The sequence below is a fragment of the Rhineura floridana genome, chromosome 1, assembly GCF_030035675.1.
Source record: "Rhineura floridana isolate rRhiFlo1 chromosome 1, rRhiFlo1.hap2, whole genome shotgun sequence".
Lineage (NCBI taxonomy): Eukaryota > Metazoa > Chordata > Lepidosauria > Squamata > Rhineuridae > Rhineura > Rhineura floridana.
In genome coordinates, this window is record NC_084480.1 from 12508547 (window position 1) to 12525339 (window position 16793).

General features: G+C 41.3%; 1 protein-coding gene across 2 annotated transcripts in view; it reads right to left on the reverse strand.

Moving 5' to 3' along the window:
• Window positions 1–554: 554 nt before the first annotated feature.
• The window catches only part of PSTPIP2 (proline-serine-threonine phosphatase interacting protein 2), a 66137-nt gene continuing 49898 nt past the window's right edge, over window positions 555–16793 (reverse strand). For both annotated transcript variants that reach the window (XM_061613626.1, XM_061613618.1), the window contains 5 exons: window positions 14912–15008; window positions 12753–12831; window positions 5701–5735; window positions 2822–2884; window positions 555–1837 (listed from right to left, as the gene is read on the reverse strand). In XM_061613626.1, the coding sequence (XP_061469610.1) occupies window positions 2832–2884; window positions 5701–5735; window positions 12753–12831; window positions 14912–15008 (264 nt within the window). In that variant the 3' untranslated portion in view covers window positions 555–1837; window positions 2822–2831. The remainder of the gene's footprint in view (window positions 1838–2821; window positions 2885–5700; window positions 5736–12752; window positions 12832–14911; window positions 15009–16793) is intronic.

Below are 16793 nucleotides of genomic sequence, written 5' to 3' on the forward strand. Positions count from 1 at the left end.
TTACGATCTTCGTCACACCCCCTCCCTGACAGGTTTCCGCCAGGCCTTAAAGACCTGGCTATTCAGGCAGGCCTATGGGGTCTCCGGGGATAGGTCAGTTTTTAATGTTGTTTAGTGCTGTTTAATTTTAATTATTACATTTCTGGTTATATTGTATTTTATCATGATATTGTACGTCGCCTAGAGTGGCCGTTTATTTGGCCAGATAGGCGACTCACAAATAAAATTTTATTTATTTATTTAGAGCCAGGTTTAAGGTCCTTTTGTTGATTTACAAAGCCCTGAACAACTTAGGTCCAAGATATCTTAGGGACCGCCTGAACCCTTATATCCCAGCTTGATCCCTGAGATCATCTGCAGGAGTGGCTCTGCTCATCCCCCGAGGGCGAGGCTCGTTTAACATCGACACAAAATCGCACCTTCAGTGTCATTGGCCCAGTTCTCTGGAATGCTCTGCCAACAGAGATTCAGCAGGTGCCTTCTGTTTTAACTTTTAAACACCTCCTGGAAGCCTTTCTGTTCCACCAGGCTTATGCAGGCAATTAAGAAGATGCTTTTCTTCACAACAATTGACTTTCGTTTTTATTGTATTTTTCATGTTTTTATTCTACGGTGGTTGGCTTTTTTGTTAGCATGTTGTAAACCGCTTTGGTGCTTTTAACAAATAGCGGTACACAAATATTTTTATAAAATAAAATAAATAAAGATAAAACCGTGTATCACAGAAACATCACCAGCCTTCAGTGACCTTCATCCCAAACAAACCAGCACACACACACACACCACGTTTGGGACTCCAAGACCTCTCATCATTCAGGGATTCAGGTGTATACGCAAGACCTTCAACGTGTGCCTCTCAATTCATCCCTAAGTTGGGAAAACACCCTAGAAAAAGCTTCAGACATCTTTTCCCACAACAGATACACTGGAAGGCAGGGCCCCTCCAGACTGGTATTTTAGTGTGGATGTATTCTTCAGTGAGCTCTTGACACAACAGTAGTGCATTAGTGGTAGATTTCGTCTGCTTTAATTTGTTCTGCACAGTTTCCCTAATGCTACCATATTATTGCTGTCTGGAGGGGCGGCAGTTCAACAAAAGCAGGGCAAAAATAAACCATAACTTTTGTGGAACGAAAAGTGACAGGATTCCAGCAGGAAGTTACAAGATAGACCCTGACTGGAAATGAAGCAGAGTGACCACCCCCAAAACTTTTGCAAGTTTCTAAAGTGGGATCACGTGTGACCATCCCATAGCATTGTGAGCACAAAGCATCATGAATGTGCAATAAAAAAGCTATCTCCATTTCACTGTATCTCCTCCTCCCCACCCGCAACTTTTTACTCCCAGGATAACTAGCTTTCACATTGGCGTCTCACATTTCCTACAGAGTCCAGGACAACATAATGGGATCATCTCATTTAACCCTCACAACAACCCTGCAAAGTAAGGTCAGGTAGACAGATTGCAACTTGTCCAAGAACATCCAGTGATTTCCTCAATTATGTAACGATCTGTACTCAGGATTGACACACTCAAATCACTTGAGACGTGACACCCCATCAGCCGCTGAGCACTTAAGGGTATTTCTTCCCCTTTCCTTGAAATGAAAAGTTCCGTCAGTGGGATTTGTTGAAAGAAAGTTTTGTGCTGCTAGTTCTGTGCACATCCTCCATTGTGAATACAATCAACTCTTCTGTTAGTCTTGTTTTTAAAAAGTCCGGCCAAGAAGAAAACAAAATCATGAAGGGGGGTGGAAAAGGCCACAGCTTTTGATATGCTGTTATTTTCTTACTTGCTTTCCTCATGGAGGTAAAGTTGGGCAAAATGCTTCAAGTTCTAGAGAGAATGATATAATAGTGAGCAAAGTATAATGTATTTTATTTATTTATTTATTATTTGATTTATATCCTGCCCTTCCTCCCAGCAGGAGCCCAGGGCAGCAAACAGAAACGCTAGAAACACTTTAAAACATCATAAAAAGACCCCAAAATACATTAAAACGAAACAACGTTAAAAACATTTTTTAAAAAGCTTTAAAAACATCTTTTTTAAAAAAAGAAAAAAGGGTTAAAAAGTATTATTAAAGAAAACATATTAAAAGCAATTCTAACACAGACGCAGTATTCCCAATGTATTCCCAAAGGGCTCCTGTACTCGCAAGTACTGTTACGTTTCATTGCATCTAAACCAAATAAAATTTCTAAGCTTGTGTACAAATACCACCTATCAGACTCCTTCAAGCTTCACCTAGTGCAGAATGCTACAGCCCAGCCTCCTGGGGACTGCTGAGAGACAGGAACATATTCGACCCATTTGGTGCCAAATGAATTGGCTTCCAATTTGTTTCTGAGCCCAGCTGAAGGATTTATATACCCACATTGCAAATGGCAGAGGGGTGTGTGTGACAGAAAGTGAATTCACAGCTGTACTGAAATGTGATCCACAAACTACCCAGCTTAAAACATTTGCAGCTACTAGACATCTTGATTTCAAGAGCTGGCAAAAAAAAAAATCTTAGTATTTGAAATTTTATTTCTTTTTAGCTGCACCTTCACCCCAAAAAACGGATTTCAGGGTGGTGTACATAAGAATTTGAAATCTAAAATGCAATATTAAAACAAAAAAGGCTGCTCTTTGGAAGGCATTGTCTCTGATTTCACAGTCTACTTGACCCCCCAGTTTCAAGATGTGGGTGGAAGTCCCCCCCTCCCCACAGACAAGAACATTTATGAATGATGGGAAATAAACTGGGCCCAAAACAGTGGCAATCCCTCAGGCAGCCCACCCCAAAGAAGTCTCTTTTGGAATCTAGAAACTTACACTCTCCAGTTTAGGGATGATGTAGTAAACTATAACCATCCACGGTTGAATACTCAGGGTCCACTGAAAAATACCAGATGACAATAAATTAGCATTGCAAAAGATAAAAAGGTTATGTACACTTTGTTGTTGTTATGTGCCTTCAAGATGATTACGACTTATGGCGACCCTATGAATCAGCGACCTCCAAGAGCATCTGTTGTGAACCACCCTGTTCAGATCTTGTAAGTTCAGGTCTGTGGCTTCCTTGATGGAATCAATCCATCTCTTGTTTGGTCTTCCACTTTTTCTACTCCCTGCTGTTTTTCCCAGCATCATTGTCTTTTCTAGTGAATCATGTCTTCTCATGATGTGTCCAAAGTAGGATAACCTCAGTTTCATCATTTCAGCTTATAGTTCTGGTTTAATTCATTCTAACACCCAATTATTTGTCTTTTTCGCAGTCCATGGTATGCGCAAAGCTCTCCTCCAGCACCACATTTCAAATGAGTTGAGGTATGTACACTACAAACTTAAAATGGCACAACTGTCATGAATCCCCACCTCAGCTCAGGAATCTTGTAAATGCAGTTCTGAGAGAGGAATCTACTGGACTATAACAGAGGTTCCTCCCGATGACCTTTTTATGGAGGATTCATCCTGATTTGCTTATGCATTTATTGAGCATTTGTTTGGATTTGTTTGCGGGTAGGTTATACAACAATGACCATTCGTCCTGATTTGCTTTTGTGGCAGTTATACATCTTCCCAAAAAGAAATAATTCATTCTATACTTTTTAGGGCATTTCCCCGTCACCCTCCTAACCCTTTTTAACAAGTGGATTCATTGCACTAGTGCGACAGAGCACTTTTATTAACTTTTAATTGTGCAAACCCAAGTTTCCTGCATGCACTTGAATCCCTCCCACAAAATAGTGATTGTTTGGAGGCAACCAGAGAATTCCCAGCACCCTCATTCTGCAGAAGTTATGAGAGTTTCCAGGGAGGGGGAGGGAGGGAGAGAGCGGGGGAGTTGAGCTACAGAATATAGGATCATTTCACACATTGCACATCAACCAAGCTAGGTTTTCTATAAAGTACTCTTGTAACAAAGAGTCACAGCCAATCCTGGACTTCTGATTAACATGCCTATATATTGCACGCGTTTTCAAATGCCCACCTGCCACATTCACACTTAAATGTTTAGGTCCAAACTAGACATTACATGGCCGACTTTTTTTAATGAATGAAAAGCAGCTGCACAAGGTTCCAAGTTCAAGCAGGGAAAGGGGAGGAACAGTTTGACCAGCAGCAACCAGCATAGTGCCCTCGAGGTGTTTTGGACTACAACTCCCATCAACCACACTCAGCATGGCCAATCATCAGGGATGCTGGGAGCTGTAATCCAAAAATCTGGAGGGCACCATGTCGGATACCCCTTGTTTAACCACTCCCCTCGAGCTGTCTTTCCACTTCCCCCAATTTTTCCACACTGGGGAAACGATATAGTACCCTATCTCTGGGGTAGGCAGAAGATAGGCTGGGATCCACTGGTACATCTCTGGCTAATTTGGAGTAGATTCACCAGTTCTGACACCAAGTGGTTTTACAACAGCAGCAGCAACTAAGAGACTCTCCCTCCAATTATGCTGCTGAAATGAAGAAAGGAAGTAATCAGAAGAGGGTTTTTGTGTGGTGGGACACTTGGGTGAGCTCCATTCAGGTCTGGTTCTCAAAACAAAATCCTGGGCTCAGAACCCTTCAGTTCTAAGTGTGTGTCTTTTGCACCAATCTCCAGTTAGGGCATCTCAAAATGGAAATGGAAATGGATTGTCCCCAAGTCGATTCCGACTTATGGCGACCCTATGAATAGGGTTTTCATGGTAAGCGGTATTCAGAGGGGGTTTACCATTGCCTTCCTCTGAGGCTGAGAGGCAGTGACTGGCCCAAGGTCACCCAATGAGCTTCATGGCTGTGTGGGGATTTGAACCCTGGTCTCCCCTGTTGTAGTCCAATACTCAAACCACTATGCCAGACTGGAATGATTTCTCCTGACATAAATGATGCTGGCTTCCTACAGTTTGGATTGCTGTGCCCAAGGTCTTTTTCTTTTCTTTCAATTAACCTTTTGCACACACAGGTCTGCCCAATCTTATCTTCACAAGCAGGGGGCAGGGGAGAAACAGCTTATGGGGCTTTGAAGCAGAAAAATGACGGGGGAGGGAGTTGAGCTGCCCCTCCCCCTGCCACCACCTTTCTTCTGCCCAAGCACAGAGTCCATCACAGGTGCTTTTCACCAAGAACATCCGGAAAAGGTTGCTTACATCTGCGACAAAGTGCCTAGCTTGGCCTGTCAGAGTACACTTTTAAAAATGTTCTTGAGAGTCATTCAGGAATGGCAGGGCAGAAATGTCTTGATAAATAGTACAATGGCACTCTTAAATGGACTTAAACTGGCTTGAGTGTGCTACTATACTGCATCTCCTTTGATCAAGAGTGTCATCTCTACCATGTTCAAGGTTATTCTAACTCTAAATCCAGGATCACCCTTTTTTTTTTCCTTTAAAGATACATCAATCTTTCTCACCACTTACTCTTCCATTCTGGTGTACATGCAATATTTCAATATTTTTTTTTAAAAAAAATAGAAATTAGGAGAAATTAGAAATTAGGAAGGGCAGGATATAAATAAAATAAAATAAATAATGATAAATAAATGATCACACAGGAAGTACAAGGTCCTGGCGTAAGCAAGCAACGCAAAGGGCCATACTGGATAAGATGATGGAGATCCTTAACTGGACTTCCAAACATTTTTTATAAAAAGATGTGAGGGCAAGATTCAGATCTTGATTCACACAAAGGCATTTGGGTTGGACAATAACTGTTTGGTTGCTTACATGGTCCACTGGAAGGGATGGGTAACTGCGGCCTCCTGCAGAGAAGAAGAAAAAATACTTAACAAAACTCAGCGTTTGGGGGGGATGTTTCTGTCCAAAGTACGTGCAACTGAACTAGGGATGGGCAAATCTCTTAATTTTGATTTCTCTCCGTTTCCCATTTTTCCAGTCCTAAATTTGGTTCCCCAAATTTCCACAGCAGTTTGCATATTTATCGGGTTTTTTAAAAAAAGTTCTCATGAAAATTCATAAGCACTTCAGTGCTAATTAATCCTAATATACACAATTTTGTATACAATTTCTTCTAATATACATGTTTTTACAAAGCAGTTTGCTCTAGTATAATGCAATTTGTATATTAGCTTTACTAATATCGAATTTTTTATGCACACTTTACCCTACTATATGCATTTTTAGACACATTACTTGGTTGGAGAACTACATTGCAAAATTCAGAGAAGTGTGAATTTCTAAGGATAGCTGTGGCTTGGTTCTTTTATTGTTTCGGAAAGTGCAAATTATGTAGGTCCGCCTTTAAATCTGAACTGACTCGAATTTTCCCCCATCCCTTAACAGAACAGAATACTTCTGTCTTGTTTGTCCTCAATTCTCTTCCTGCTGTCCCAATATTACTTTTCCTGAGTGGAATTTTTGAAGTGTAAGCCCCTTGGGGCCAGGGCCTGCTGTTTTGTCCTTACTCTATAACAATCATCTGGGTTGTGAAGGAGTCGGATTTGCAGGCAGTTGGTGTTGGGTTTTTGGTTCAAATCAAAGTTTATTTGCGGTCAAAGACCCATAAAATTGGTGGTTAATATACAATATTTGGAAGTGTGCGAATAGAATTAAAAACAAAATAATAGCTAATACAGAGTTAATACAAGAGTATAAAAGGAATTTAAAGTATTTGTTACAAGAATAAACAAAATGGTTGTTCTCAAATATCATCAAGAAATCTGGTAATTAGAATTTCAATGTTAATACAATCACTTTAAAAGGTTTGAACGTTTAAGCTGAGCTACATACAGATATTTGGCTACTGCTCTCGTATATTGTTCGTTCAGACCGCTCAAGAGGCATATTATGAGCTCCCTAGAAGATTTACTAGAATATTTTTCTATAATTGGAAAAATATAGTCATGACGTTCCCAAGTATATAATGGGCAATCCAACAAGGTATGCGAAAGCGTTTCCAGTACCCCCTCATTACACAAACATAAGCGTTGATTATACGGAATTCGCTTATATCTGCCATCCATTATTGAAGAACTTAAGCAGTTAAATCTAGCTTTTATGAACATATGACAGTATTTAGGAATTAACTGATAATTAAGATAGCTCGGGTACTTAAGAGGATCAAAAGATAAAGCATGGGACAAGGGTGAGCAAGTTTTAAAGGCTGCTGCTGTATCAGTTTGTCTGTCTATATCTTTTAGTCTGGAGCATATGGTATTTCTGGCAGTAGTTATGTCAAGAGAAGCTAGATATTGTAAGGAGAGACCTAAATGGGAGAGTTTATCAGAGTAAGATGACATCCATCTGGAAGTGAACGAGTCTTCCCAGATTTTAGCTAAGTATCCTGGTATTTGGTTGTATGCAAGTTTACACCAATAATTAAAGGCTAGTATCCAGGCCTTACAGCCGATCGAATTTAAGCAAACTTCCAATCTCATCGCTGCACTCGGGACGCAATTTGGTAGTCCTAAAATTTGGCGCAGAAAGGTCGAAAGCACTGCTTCTAAGGATGGTTTAAAGGCAGCAATCCAAAGAGGGACCCCATATAACAATTGGGGAATGATCTTTGTATTAAACACTTGTATGGCCGCCAAAATACATTGTCCCCCTTTAGTGAAAAAGTATCGAATGATATTTTTTGTTGTGTTTCGGGCTGTCATCATTGCCCCTCGTATATGCGTAATCCAGGAGAGGTTTGACTGAAATGTAATGCCCAGATATTTATAAGAGGGTACCTGGGCAATTCTTTGCCCATCTATTAACCAGTTGAATATTTTTAGTGACTTGGAGAAGGCTACAATTTTTGTTTTACTATAGTTAATGGTTAGTTGGTTTTGTGCACAATATGCCATAAAAGCACGGAGCAAGCGTTTTAGGCCGATTCTGGAGAAGGATAGTAAGGCCGCATCATCAGCATAGAGCAATATTGGACATATATGCTCGCTAATCTTAGGAGAATGGAAGGAAGGGGAAAGACAACTATTTCTCATATCGTTAAGGAAAAGGTTGAAAAGCAGGGGCGCTAAAACACAACCCTGCCTTACACCTTTCATAATAGGGATGGAATTAGACAACCCTCCTTCTATGCCACAGCGAATTCTGAGGGAGGTGTTTTTGTGTAGATTGTAAATAAGAAAGAGCAGTCTTTTCTCGATCGTTGTACTTGCTAATTTGTTCCATAGGATATTCCTAGGTATCGAGTCAAAGGCCGCTCTTAGATCCACAAACGCTGTGTATAAGCCACTGCCCACTTGGTTCCTGTACTTTTCCGCCAGATGGAATAATAGGGCGCAGTGATCAATTACCGAGCGACCCCTTCTAAACCCAGCCTGTTCGCAGCCTAGAATGTTTTCTTCCTCTATCCATGAAACCAGTCTGTTTTTCAGATAGATAGCATATAATTTTCCTATAACGGAAAGCAAACTGATTGGTCTATAGTTATTAGGGTCTTCCCTGGGACCTTTTTTGTAGATTGGTATGATTATAGCTTCACTCCAAGCCGGAGGAATAAGTCCTGAATTGTTTATTAATGTAAATAGATTGGCCAAGACCGGAGCCCACCAATCTTGATGATTTTTAAGTAGCTCTGGCGGTAGGTTATCTCCTCCCGGTGCTTTTGACGCTTTAAGCTGAGAAATTAGGTCTATTATTTCAAGATGGGAGACTGGATTCCAAAGTGGCACCGATTTTAGATCAAAGATGAATGGGTTATTTGATGTTGTGTGTAGTTCATTTTTCTGCGTTGCTATATAGTGTTCTTCCCATATATAGGGGGGGATATTACAGGGAATGTAGTTTGTGGGCCTAAGGTTTCCCGATACTAAAGACCAAAACTTTTTTGTATTTTTAGATTTAACTGCTTGTATTAGAGAATTCCAGCCTGCCTTTTGGAATTGTCTCTTTTTGTTTGCTATTATTAATTTATATTCATTTTTGGCATTATAGTATTCCGAAGGAAGCTTTATTGAATTGCAGTGTCTGTATTGTAGGTATAATTGTTTTACATGTATTTTTGCTTGTTTGCATTCCTGGTCGAACCAGTGGGGCAAATGCATATTAGATTTCATTTTTTTACCATAGGAATTGGAGACAACGGAATTTAAAGTTTCCGTAAGTGAAGTATATGAAGATAGCGCCTTTAAGATACTAGTGGTATTGCTTAGTTGGGATTGTAGTGCCTGTGCAGGCAGGGAAACAAGAAACTCTGCTACTTTGGAAGCTACAAAAGAGGACCATTTGTGTCTTTTATGATATTGTTGTGCGGGATTAAATGACAGATTATAATTCCGCTCTAGTCTTATTTTCTCATTTATTCGAATTGCGCAGGTTAACGGGAGATGGTCACTGTCTTGCCTAGTGCCTATTGCAAAATTATCTATAGCCTTGAGAAGTCTGAGAGGAATTATTATGTAGTCTATGACACTACTTCCTCTGTTGGAAATAAATGTGAATTCATTAGAAGACCCCCAAGTTTCTAGTCCATTTAGTGTTACCAAATCACGATTCCCTACCATACGGGTTAAGCAAATGCCTGAATAGTTTACTCTGTTGTCTTTAGAGGATCTAGCTGGGTGGTTGACAAACCGTTCCTTATCCTCACACCCCCCCACAGTTTAGATGAGAATGAGGTATCATTATTGGAGCCAATTCTGGCATTAAAATCACCCATAAAAATTGTTAAAGCCTTCGGGTAGCGGATCTCCAATTTTAGTACATAGCTGTCTAGTTCTTCCCACATTTGATCAGTTTCTGCCCTTGCTGTGGAAGGGGGAATATAAACATTAAACAATAGCAGAGATAAAGACTGAAATGTAAGTATTACCGCTATAGCAATATTTTTACAGGGAGTTTGTTTAACAAATTGCATCTTGAGTGAGATAGAGAGTAGGATTACTAGGCCACCCTTTGCTCTGCCTTTTCCTTCCGCTGATGCGTGGTATGCTGGGAGTTCTATAGAAATGTATCCATCCAAGGTTATTGCTGACGTGATCCATGTTTCTTGGAGGCAAATGACATCAAATTTATGTAAATAGCTATTCATGTCAGGGTTGTTAAATTTTGAGGCCCAACCCGCAATGTTCCATGAGATACATTTTAGGGGTAAATCCGCCCCAGATCTTTTTCTAATAAAGAATGCAGAGGGAGGACTAGGAGATGGCATTAAGTTCTGTGGCCTAGCTGCTGTCTCTAAGGCGGGTCAATGCATTACTTCTATTTGCTCCAGGAAGCCAGTGTGATCAACAAATACTACTCCTGACTGGTTAACTGTATGTTGTTTGATGTTATTTCTTTCCTTTGCTTGCACTGGCATTATATCCGGTGAGCTGTGTGGGGACTGCCTCTGTGTTCCTATGCTATTCCTTTCATTTTGGTCACTCAAAAGATGATGAATTAATTGATAAAGTTTGTCAATGATCAGCGTGCGTTCAGTGGTTGGTAGCTGAGAATATAATTCCTTAAAATGTAGTTCCTCAGGGATTAATTCACTTAATAAAGAGGTTGGAGATTGGGGCACCGCAGGCAATACCGACGAAATTGGACTCAGTGTCTTATTATGTTGTCTGTGAGATCCCAAATTATCTGTAGTGATGGAGGAGACAGTCACAAGCGAAGAGTCTTGAGGAGAATTGATTTGTATTAGAGAAATAGGCGAAATTGAATTGATGTAATATCTCTGTAAATATAAACCTCTTTTTTCAAATTTTTCTCTTATTGAATATATCCGGTTGACATCTGCTGTAGAATGAAAGGTGATTAACATGCGAAGGTAGTCAGAGTCCGAAGATATATTAAGCAATGACCTAATGTAATTTGTATTGTGTAAAGGTTGCATCAGTTGGGAAAACCATTTATCCAAGAACGCTATACTTGGATTTATAAGGTTACCTCCTGAATATTTGCGCTTATAAGACGCTGCTAATTTGTTCCTTTGCAGAACTAGATTCCATGGTTGTGCTTGCGTATTAATAGAGAGTACTCTTGGGTATGTTCCTGGCATTTGGAGTGACGACTCCAGGGTGTTATCTGTGTTATCAGTTCTGTTCGGTGTGTCCGAGCTGATGTTATTGCTCTCTTGGGCAGTTATTTTCACAGTCTTATTTGAGTGACGTTTGTTAGAAGAAGTTGAACTTTTTGAGTCTATAAGTTTAAATAGTGGCTTAAAGTTCATTTTGTTGTTAAATGAAGATTTGGTATTTGTAATGTTCTTAGTTTTCTTAGTCTTTCTATTATGGTTTAAAGTTCCATTTTTAGTGTGCTTTTTCTTTGCTGACTTCTTGTCTTTTTCCTTTATGTCTTTCTGTTCTGGTCCCTGTTGTTTCAAGTTGTTAGCAGGAGATATTAAAGACCTCAGTCCGTTTTGCTCCTGGGAAAGATGAGGACTTAATGCATTCACTAACGTCGTAAGTAGGTTGTTTGTTTCAACGAGAACACCTTTGACAAGACGTAATTCTTCTGAGATGAGGGCATGCCAACCTAAAATGGCGTTCCTAGAAGCCGGGGGAGGGGGAGTAGATGATTGAATGTTTGCTTCAGGGCTCAATGTAGGCATGGATGTTAATTTGCTTTCAAGAGAGTCCAGAGTAATCATCTCTATTATTGAGCTCTCTGACCCCTCCTCTGAGACACATTTAAAACCAGCGTCATGAAGTTCGTCTGCTAAGGATTTGGCTGCTATCTCTGCTGCATATGCTTGCACTGAAAAGGTATTTCCTAACGTCCATTCATGTGGGACAGTTAAAGCAGGGTCGTTTTGTATAACTTTTTTAGTGGGAGCTGAAGTATAAGATACATCTTTTTCACAGATGAAATAGTCCGTAATTCCTGTTTGAGCATTACTCTTCATTTTATCACCCTCCATTACACTCCCACCTCCGTTGGTATTTCCTTAATGAGTTGTCTAGCCAGGGCTTATCAGCCTTTCGAGACTGAGTACAAGCTAAGAAAAGCAGTCTAAAGTTTGTTTGATATATATACTGGTGTGGCAAAAGCTACTAAAAGGAACCAGCTATAGAAAAAAGGTAACAGATTGCTGTCAGTAAAATTAATTAGCGAGTTATGTTGAGAATAACGGAGCAGCAGAAAAACGCCTCTTACCGGAAGAAGTACCGTTCAATATATATCGGGTTTTTGGTTGCAAAACTTGGGTTGTAAAATGGTTGCAGGAAGGTTTAAAGTACAAGGGGATGTTTTACTCAGGACGTTGTTCACGGGACGATCAAAGGTTCATCCCGGGAACCTGACAATCAAGGGGAAATAGAATCTTAAGCCCCAGACTCACCTTTCCTCCTAATTGGCTGGGACAGGAGGTAAAAATATTGTGCATACGCCAAAATCAGTGGTGGGACCCAGTGGAGGCTGGTTTGTTAGGGCGAACAGGGAACTGCCCCACCAGCCCCCATCTTCCTGCCTTCTTATTTACAACCAGGCCAGGGGGTAGCATTGCTTGATACCATTTTCCTCTTTATCTCTCAGTGTTGCTCCTTGTACAACTCATCAGGAAGGAGGATGTGGGCAAAGCTAGAATTAGTTGGCTCTGCCTGTCATTGATTGAGGCTCCATTTACTGTTTGGGGCTCCCTGCCTTCCCCCCCCTCCTGTCCCTATGGACACTAGCCAGCGCCAGTCAGATCCTAAAGTTCCCGGGTCACCCTCATCGTAGCATGCCCATGGGTCAGCCTGCAGGGCCTTGGGACGCACCCCTAATCTATGGTACACTTTGGGGTTTGAATGATAAACTGCTTTTGGAGCCAACCTTAGCTGAAAAGTGCCATATGGAATGAATGAATGAATGAATGAATGTGCAATCCCTTTAATCCTTACCTCCCAGTTACTGGTGGTTGATTTCTTCCCGGCACTGCATTCTTCTGCGAGTTATAATAGTTTTCATAGACCACTGGAGCTGGAGAAAGTGGGCAGAAGGCAGGCAGATTGTAAAGGGTTTGCGTTTTGTAAAATGTGCTGCAAAATCATTGCCAAAAGCCACTCGCTTCCTGGCCAAACATTGGGTGAGAGAGCAGCTACAATCATTATAGGTGGCATCCAGCAGAACATCTAGAGAAACTGCAGGACAATCTAGGCAAGAATCTGTTCGTGCAATTAGTAACTGTGTGAATATTAAGTAAATCACTGCTGAACGGAGGAGATCCAGATCAGGACTGTGGCATGGAAGGGGAGGCTTTGACCTTCTCCTCCCCACCCCCTATCTGCATCTGGGGGAAGGTTCTCTCCAATAAACCTCCTGTACATTTTGGCCATTACCGGCTGCCACATCCGGAATAATAAAGGTCAGAAACCTTGTTGTGAAGTAACACAGTTTGCTGGAAGTGGAAGTTGGGTTTTTCCTATGATAACAGCAGTCTTCACTTTGCTTAACCCAGTCTTTGGCAATCTGGTGCCCTCCAGATGTTTTGGACTACAACTCCCATCAGCCCCAGTTGGCATCCACATTGGCTGGGGCTGATGGGAGTTGTAGTCCAAAACATCTGGAGGGCACAAAGTTGGTGAAGGCTAGCTTAACAGATATTCCTCTGTCTGGTAACTGATTTTTGCAATTGAAATAATTCCATAATGGGCAGTGCTTGCTCAGGCTAAAGAAATTTAGGAACTTTTCATGGCTTCTTTGCACAAAAAAAGCAAAGAAGGGCCCACTCACCTCAGGCTGACTCACAAATAAGTTATTGGGGGGAGGCAGTGGAATCAGGAATAACTTTGGACAATAGCTTATTTTCTGAAAAATGATACCTATCTACTCTGCCACTCCTTCCCAAGCCCCAAAACTCGCTTTCTTCCAGAGCCCTGCTCTTTCAAACACCTTTCTCAACCCTGGTGCCCTCCAGATGTTGCCGAACTACAATCATCCCTGTTTTAAGGTGTAAGAGTGGTGGAAGCCTAGTCTTCCCACTAGGGCTGGGGGAGAAATTCAATTCAGTTTGCGTTTAAAGCCAAGTCTATCAAATTTGCACTTCCTAAAACAATATGAGAACCGAAACTCAGCCATCCTTCAAAATTTGTACTAATCCAAACTCTGCAATGCACCTCGCCAGCCAAACAGTATTTACAAAAATGCATATATTGGAGGAAGTGTGCATAAAAATGAAAATATTATTGAAAGTAACACAAAGATGCACTGTATAAGGAGAAATTGCTTGCAAAAATGCTTACCTTGTCAAAACTACATAGAAAAATGTGTTTATTAGGAGAATTTTGCACTAAAACACTGAAGAATTTTCTTTAAAAAAAAAAGGCAAATTGCTGCAAAAATTTGGAGAACTGAATTTAAGATTGGAAAGTGAGAAACAGAGAGAACCAAATTTGACAGATTCTTCTATCCCTACTTAGCACTCTAGTCTATCCCTCCAGGGGCTTTTTTCCTAGCCAGGCTCCAACACCAAAAGAGAGCCTGGTCAAAATGACAATGACTGGGGCAGGGGTGGAGAAGGTGCTGGGCAAAAACATGAATGGGGAGAGGCTCAGAACCTCTCCGCACCTGTGCAGCTTTTTGGCCCATTGACAGTCACATTCCCCAGCCCTCCCTTTACACATGAACGGGCACTGAAAAAAGACATAGATTAGCCCCCATACCCGTCTCCTTTGGGCTTCTGGAACCCAACAAGACAAAATTCTATTATAAAGGGGGCCGGCCACTTTAATTGTTTTGCTTTTTATTATACTGTGATTAAGAAATGAGCTGATTTGTTTAATCTATTGTGTTTAAAAATAAGCTTGTTTTAACTTTTCATTTTTTCCTCAGTTTATTATGCATATTATGGTTTTTTCCTTGTATTTCTTGTACTTAATTTTATATGCAATGTCTACATTGTATGTTGATACTAAAGCGGATGTTTGGTTCAGTGAATTGTATTTTATTGATGTTTTCTGTAGTTGATGTTTTGACTTCTTGTAAACCGCTTAGAATTTTATTTAAATATAAGCAGTATAGAAATGGTATAAATAAATAAATAAAACACAGGCCCACTTACCTGGGGGGACGGCGCCTGTTTTGCGGAAGTTTACAAAACACTCGATGTCCTTCTCGATGCTGCACTGCTCAAGGCTCTTGCGGATCTCCTCGTAATTCTGTAAAGTCAACAACAATAGGGACATTGAAAGCTGCCTTATATGTTGGAATAAGCAAGCTTGCATGCCGCCCCCTTTGATAGGGAGATGTTCCCTCTAACCCAGCCTTTCCCAACCAGTGTGCCTCCAGATGTTGTTGGACCACAACTCCCATCAGCCTCAGCCAGCATTGCCAATAGTCAAGGAGAGATGGGAATTGTGGTCCAACAACATCTGGAGGCACACTGGTTGGGAAAGGCTGCTCTAACCAATTTTGGGGATATCTCTATGTTTGTTTACCATGATGTAACTTCCTTAAAGGGTGGGGTTATTTAACTTCTTCTTCCTCCTCCTTTGTCAAGGGATTATATAAATTCCTGCATATTCTCCATTAACCTCTAGCAGAGGGAGCAGGCAGATGCTCCTTCCAGGAGCATCTTCACCAGTGACTGAAAATGAACTGAGACTTGCAGATTATTTCTGTCTAAGCTAGAGCCTATGTTGTCTTAAACATATGAAGGTCATGAGTAAATATTCTTTTATTCTTTTTACCTAAGAAGATTGTGAGTTATTTGATTAACAAATGTGTCTGAGGGAAGGTGTGGGACTGGTTATTCTCAAAATCCGCTGTTGCATTTATACTTTGCTTAGAAATAGGACTACATATTGTTCCTATTTCATTTAAACCAAACATTATGCTGAGTCAGAGCATTAGTCCATCTTGTGCTAGTCTTACTGGCAGTGTCCTTCCAGGTTTTTATACAAGGAAACTTCCCAGTTCTATCTGGAGATGCCGGGGACTTCCTGCACGCCAAGCAGATGCTCCGCCGTGAGCGATGGCCCCTCCCCCATTCCAATGACTCCAAACAAAGGTTCTAACAAGGGACTGGGAAGAGGAGAACGCACCTTCTCATCATCACAAGAGGATTTTCTTCTGGAAGGTCATAAGGAAACACCAAATTCTTTGGGGCCAATTTCAGCCCCTGGCAATGAATATCCATTGGGTTATATTTCCCATGAACACTTCTGATTCCACCAAGTTTTTTTAAAAAAAGCAACTTAAGAACATAACATAGGAAGAACCCTGCTGGATCAGGCCAGTGGCCCATCTAGTCCAGCATCCTGTTCTCACAGTGGCCAAACATGCGCCTTAATGAGAAGCCAGCAAGCACAACCTGAGCACAACAGCGCACTCCCCACTTGTGGTTCCCGGCAACTGCCATTCATATGGCAGCAGAGACAGAACACAGGCAGAACTTATTGGCACTGAACACCGATGAGCAAAGCAGACAGGATGCAGGGGTGCACAATTGTGATCTCTACACATTTTCCCCCTCCCACTGTAAGGGTGTTTAAATCATTAATGTCTTTCCTGCTTCCCCCCGTAGAGCTAACAGCCTTGAGAGGGCGGTAGAATTTAGATTAGGGAAATGACACCAGGATGGAAAGGTTTAACATCTCCTCCCCCAGCACCACTGCTCTGATCAAAACTGTGCCCTCCGTGGCAGATTTACTGTGAGCCCCGGGGCAGGTAAAAGGCTGGGAGAAACAGTCCTGGATTTCCCTCGTTGTGTCTGTTTGGGCTCTTTTGTTGAGATTCTCCTTTGAAATAAAACGATTTCCACCACCCCAGGAGGACAGTATGGAAAAAAGGCAGCTCTGCCCTCGTCATCCATTTCATTTCCCATCCCTCTATAATTGATCAGGACTCCAGGTATGCCTCACAAGAACCCAGGCAAGAGCCGGGTGCTATGGCAGGGGGAGACCCTCTGGCCGCCACATCGGGAGATTTATTTATTATTTCTT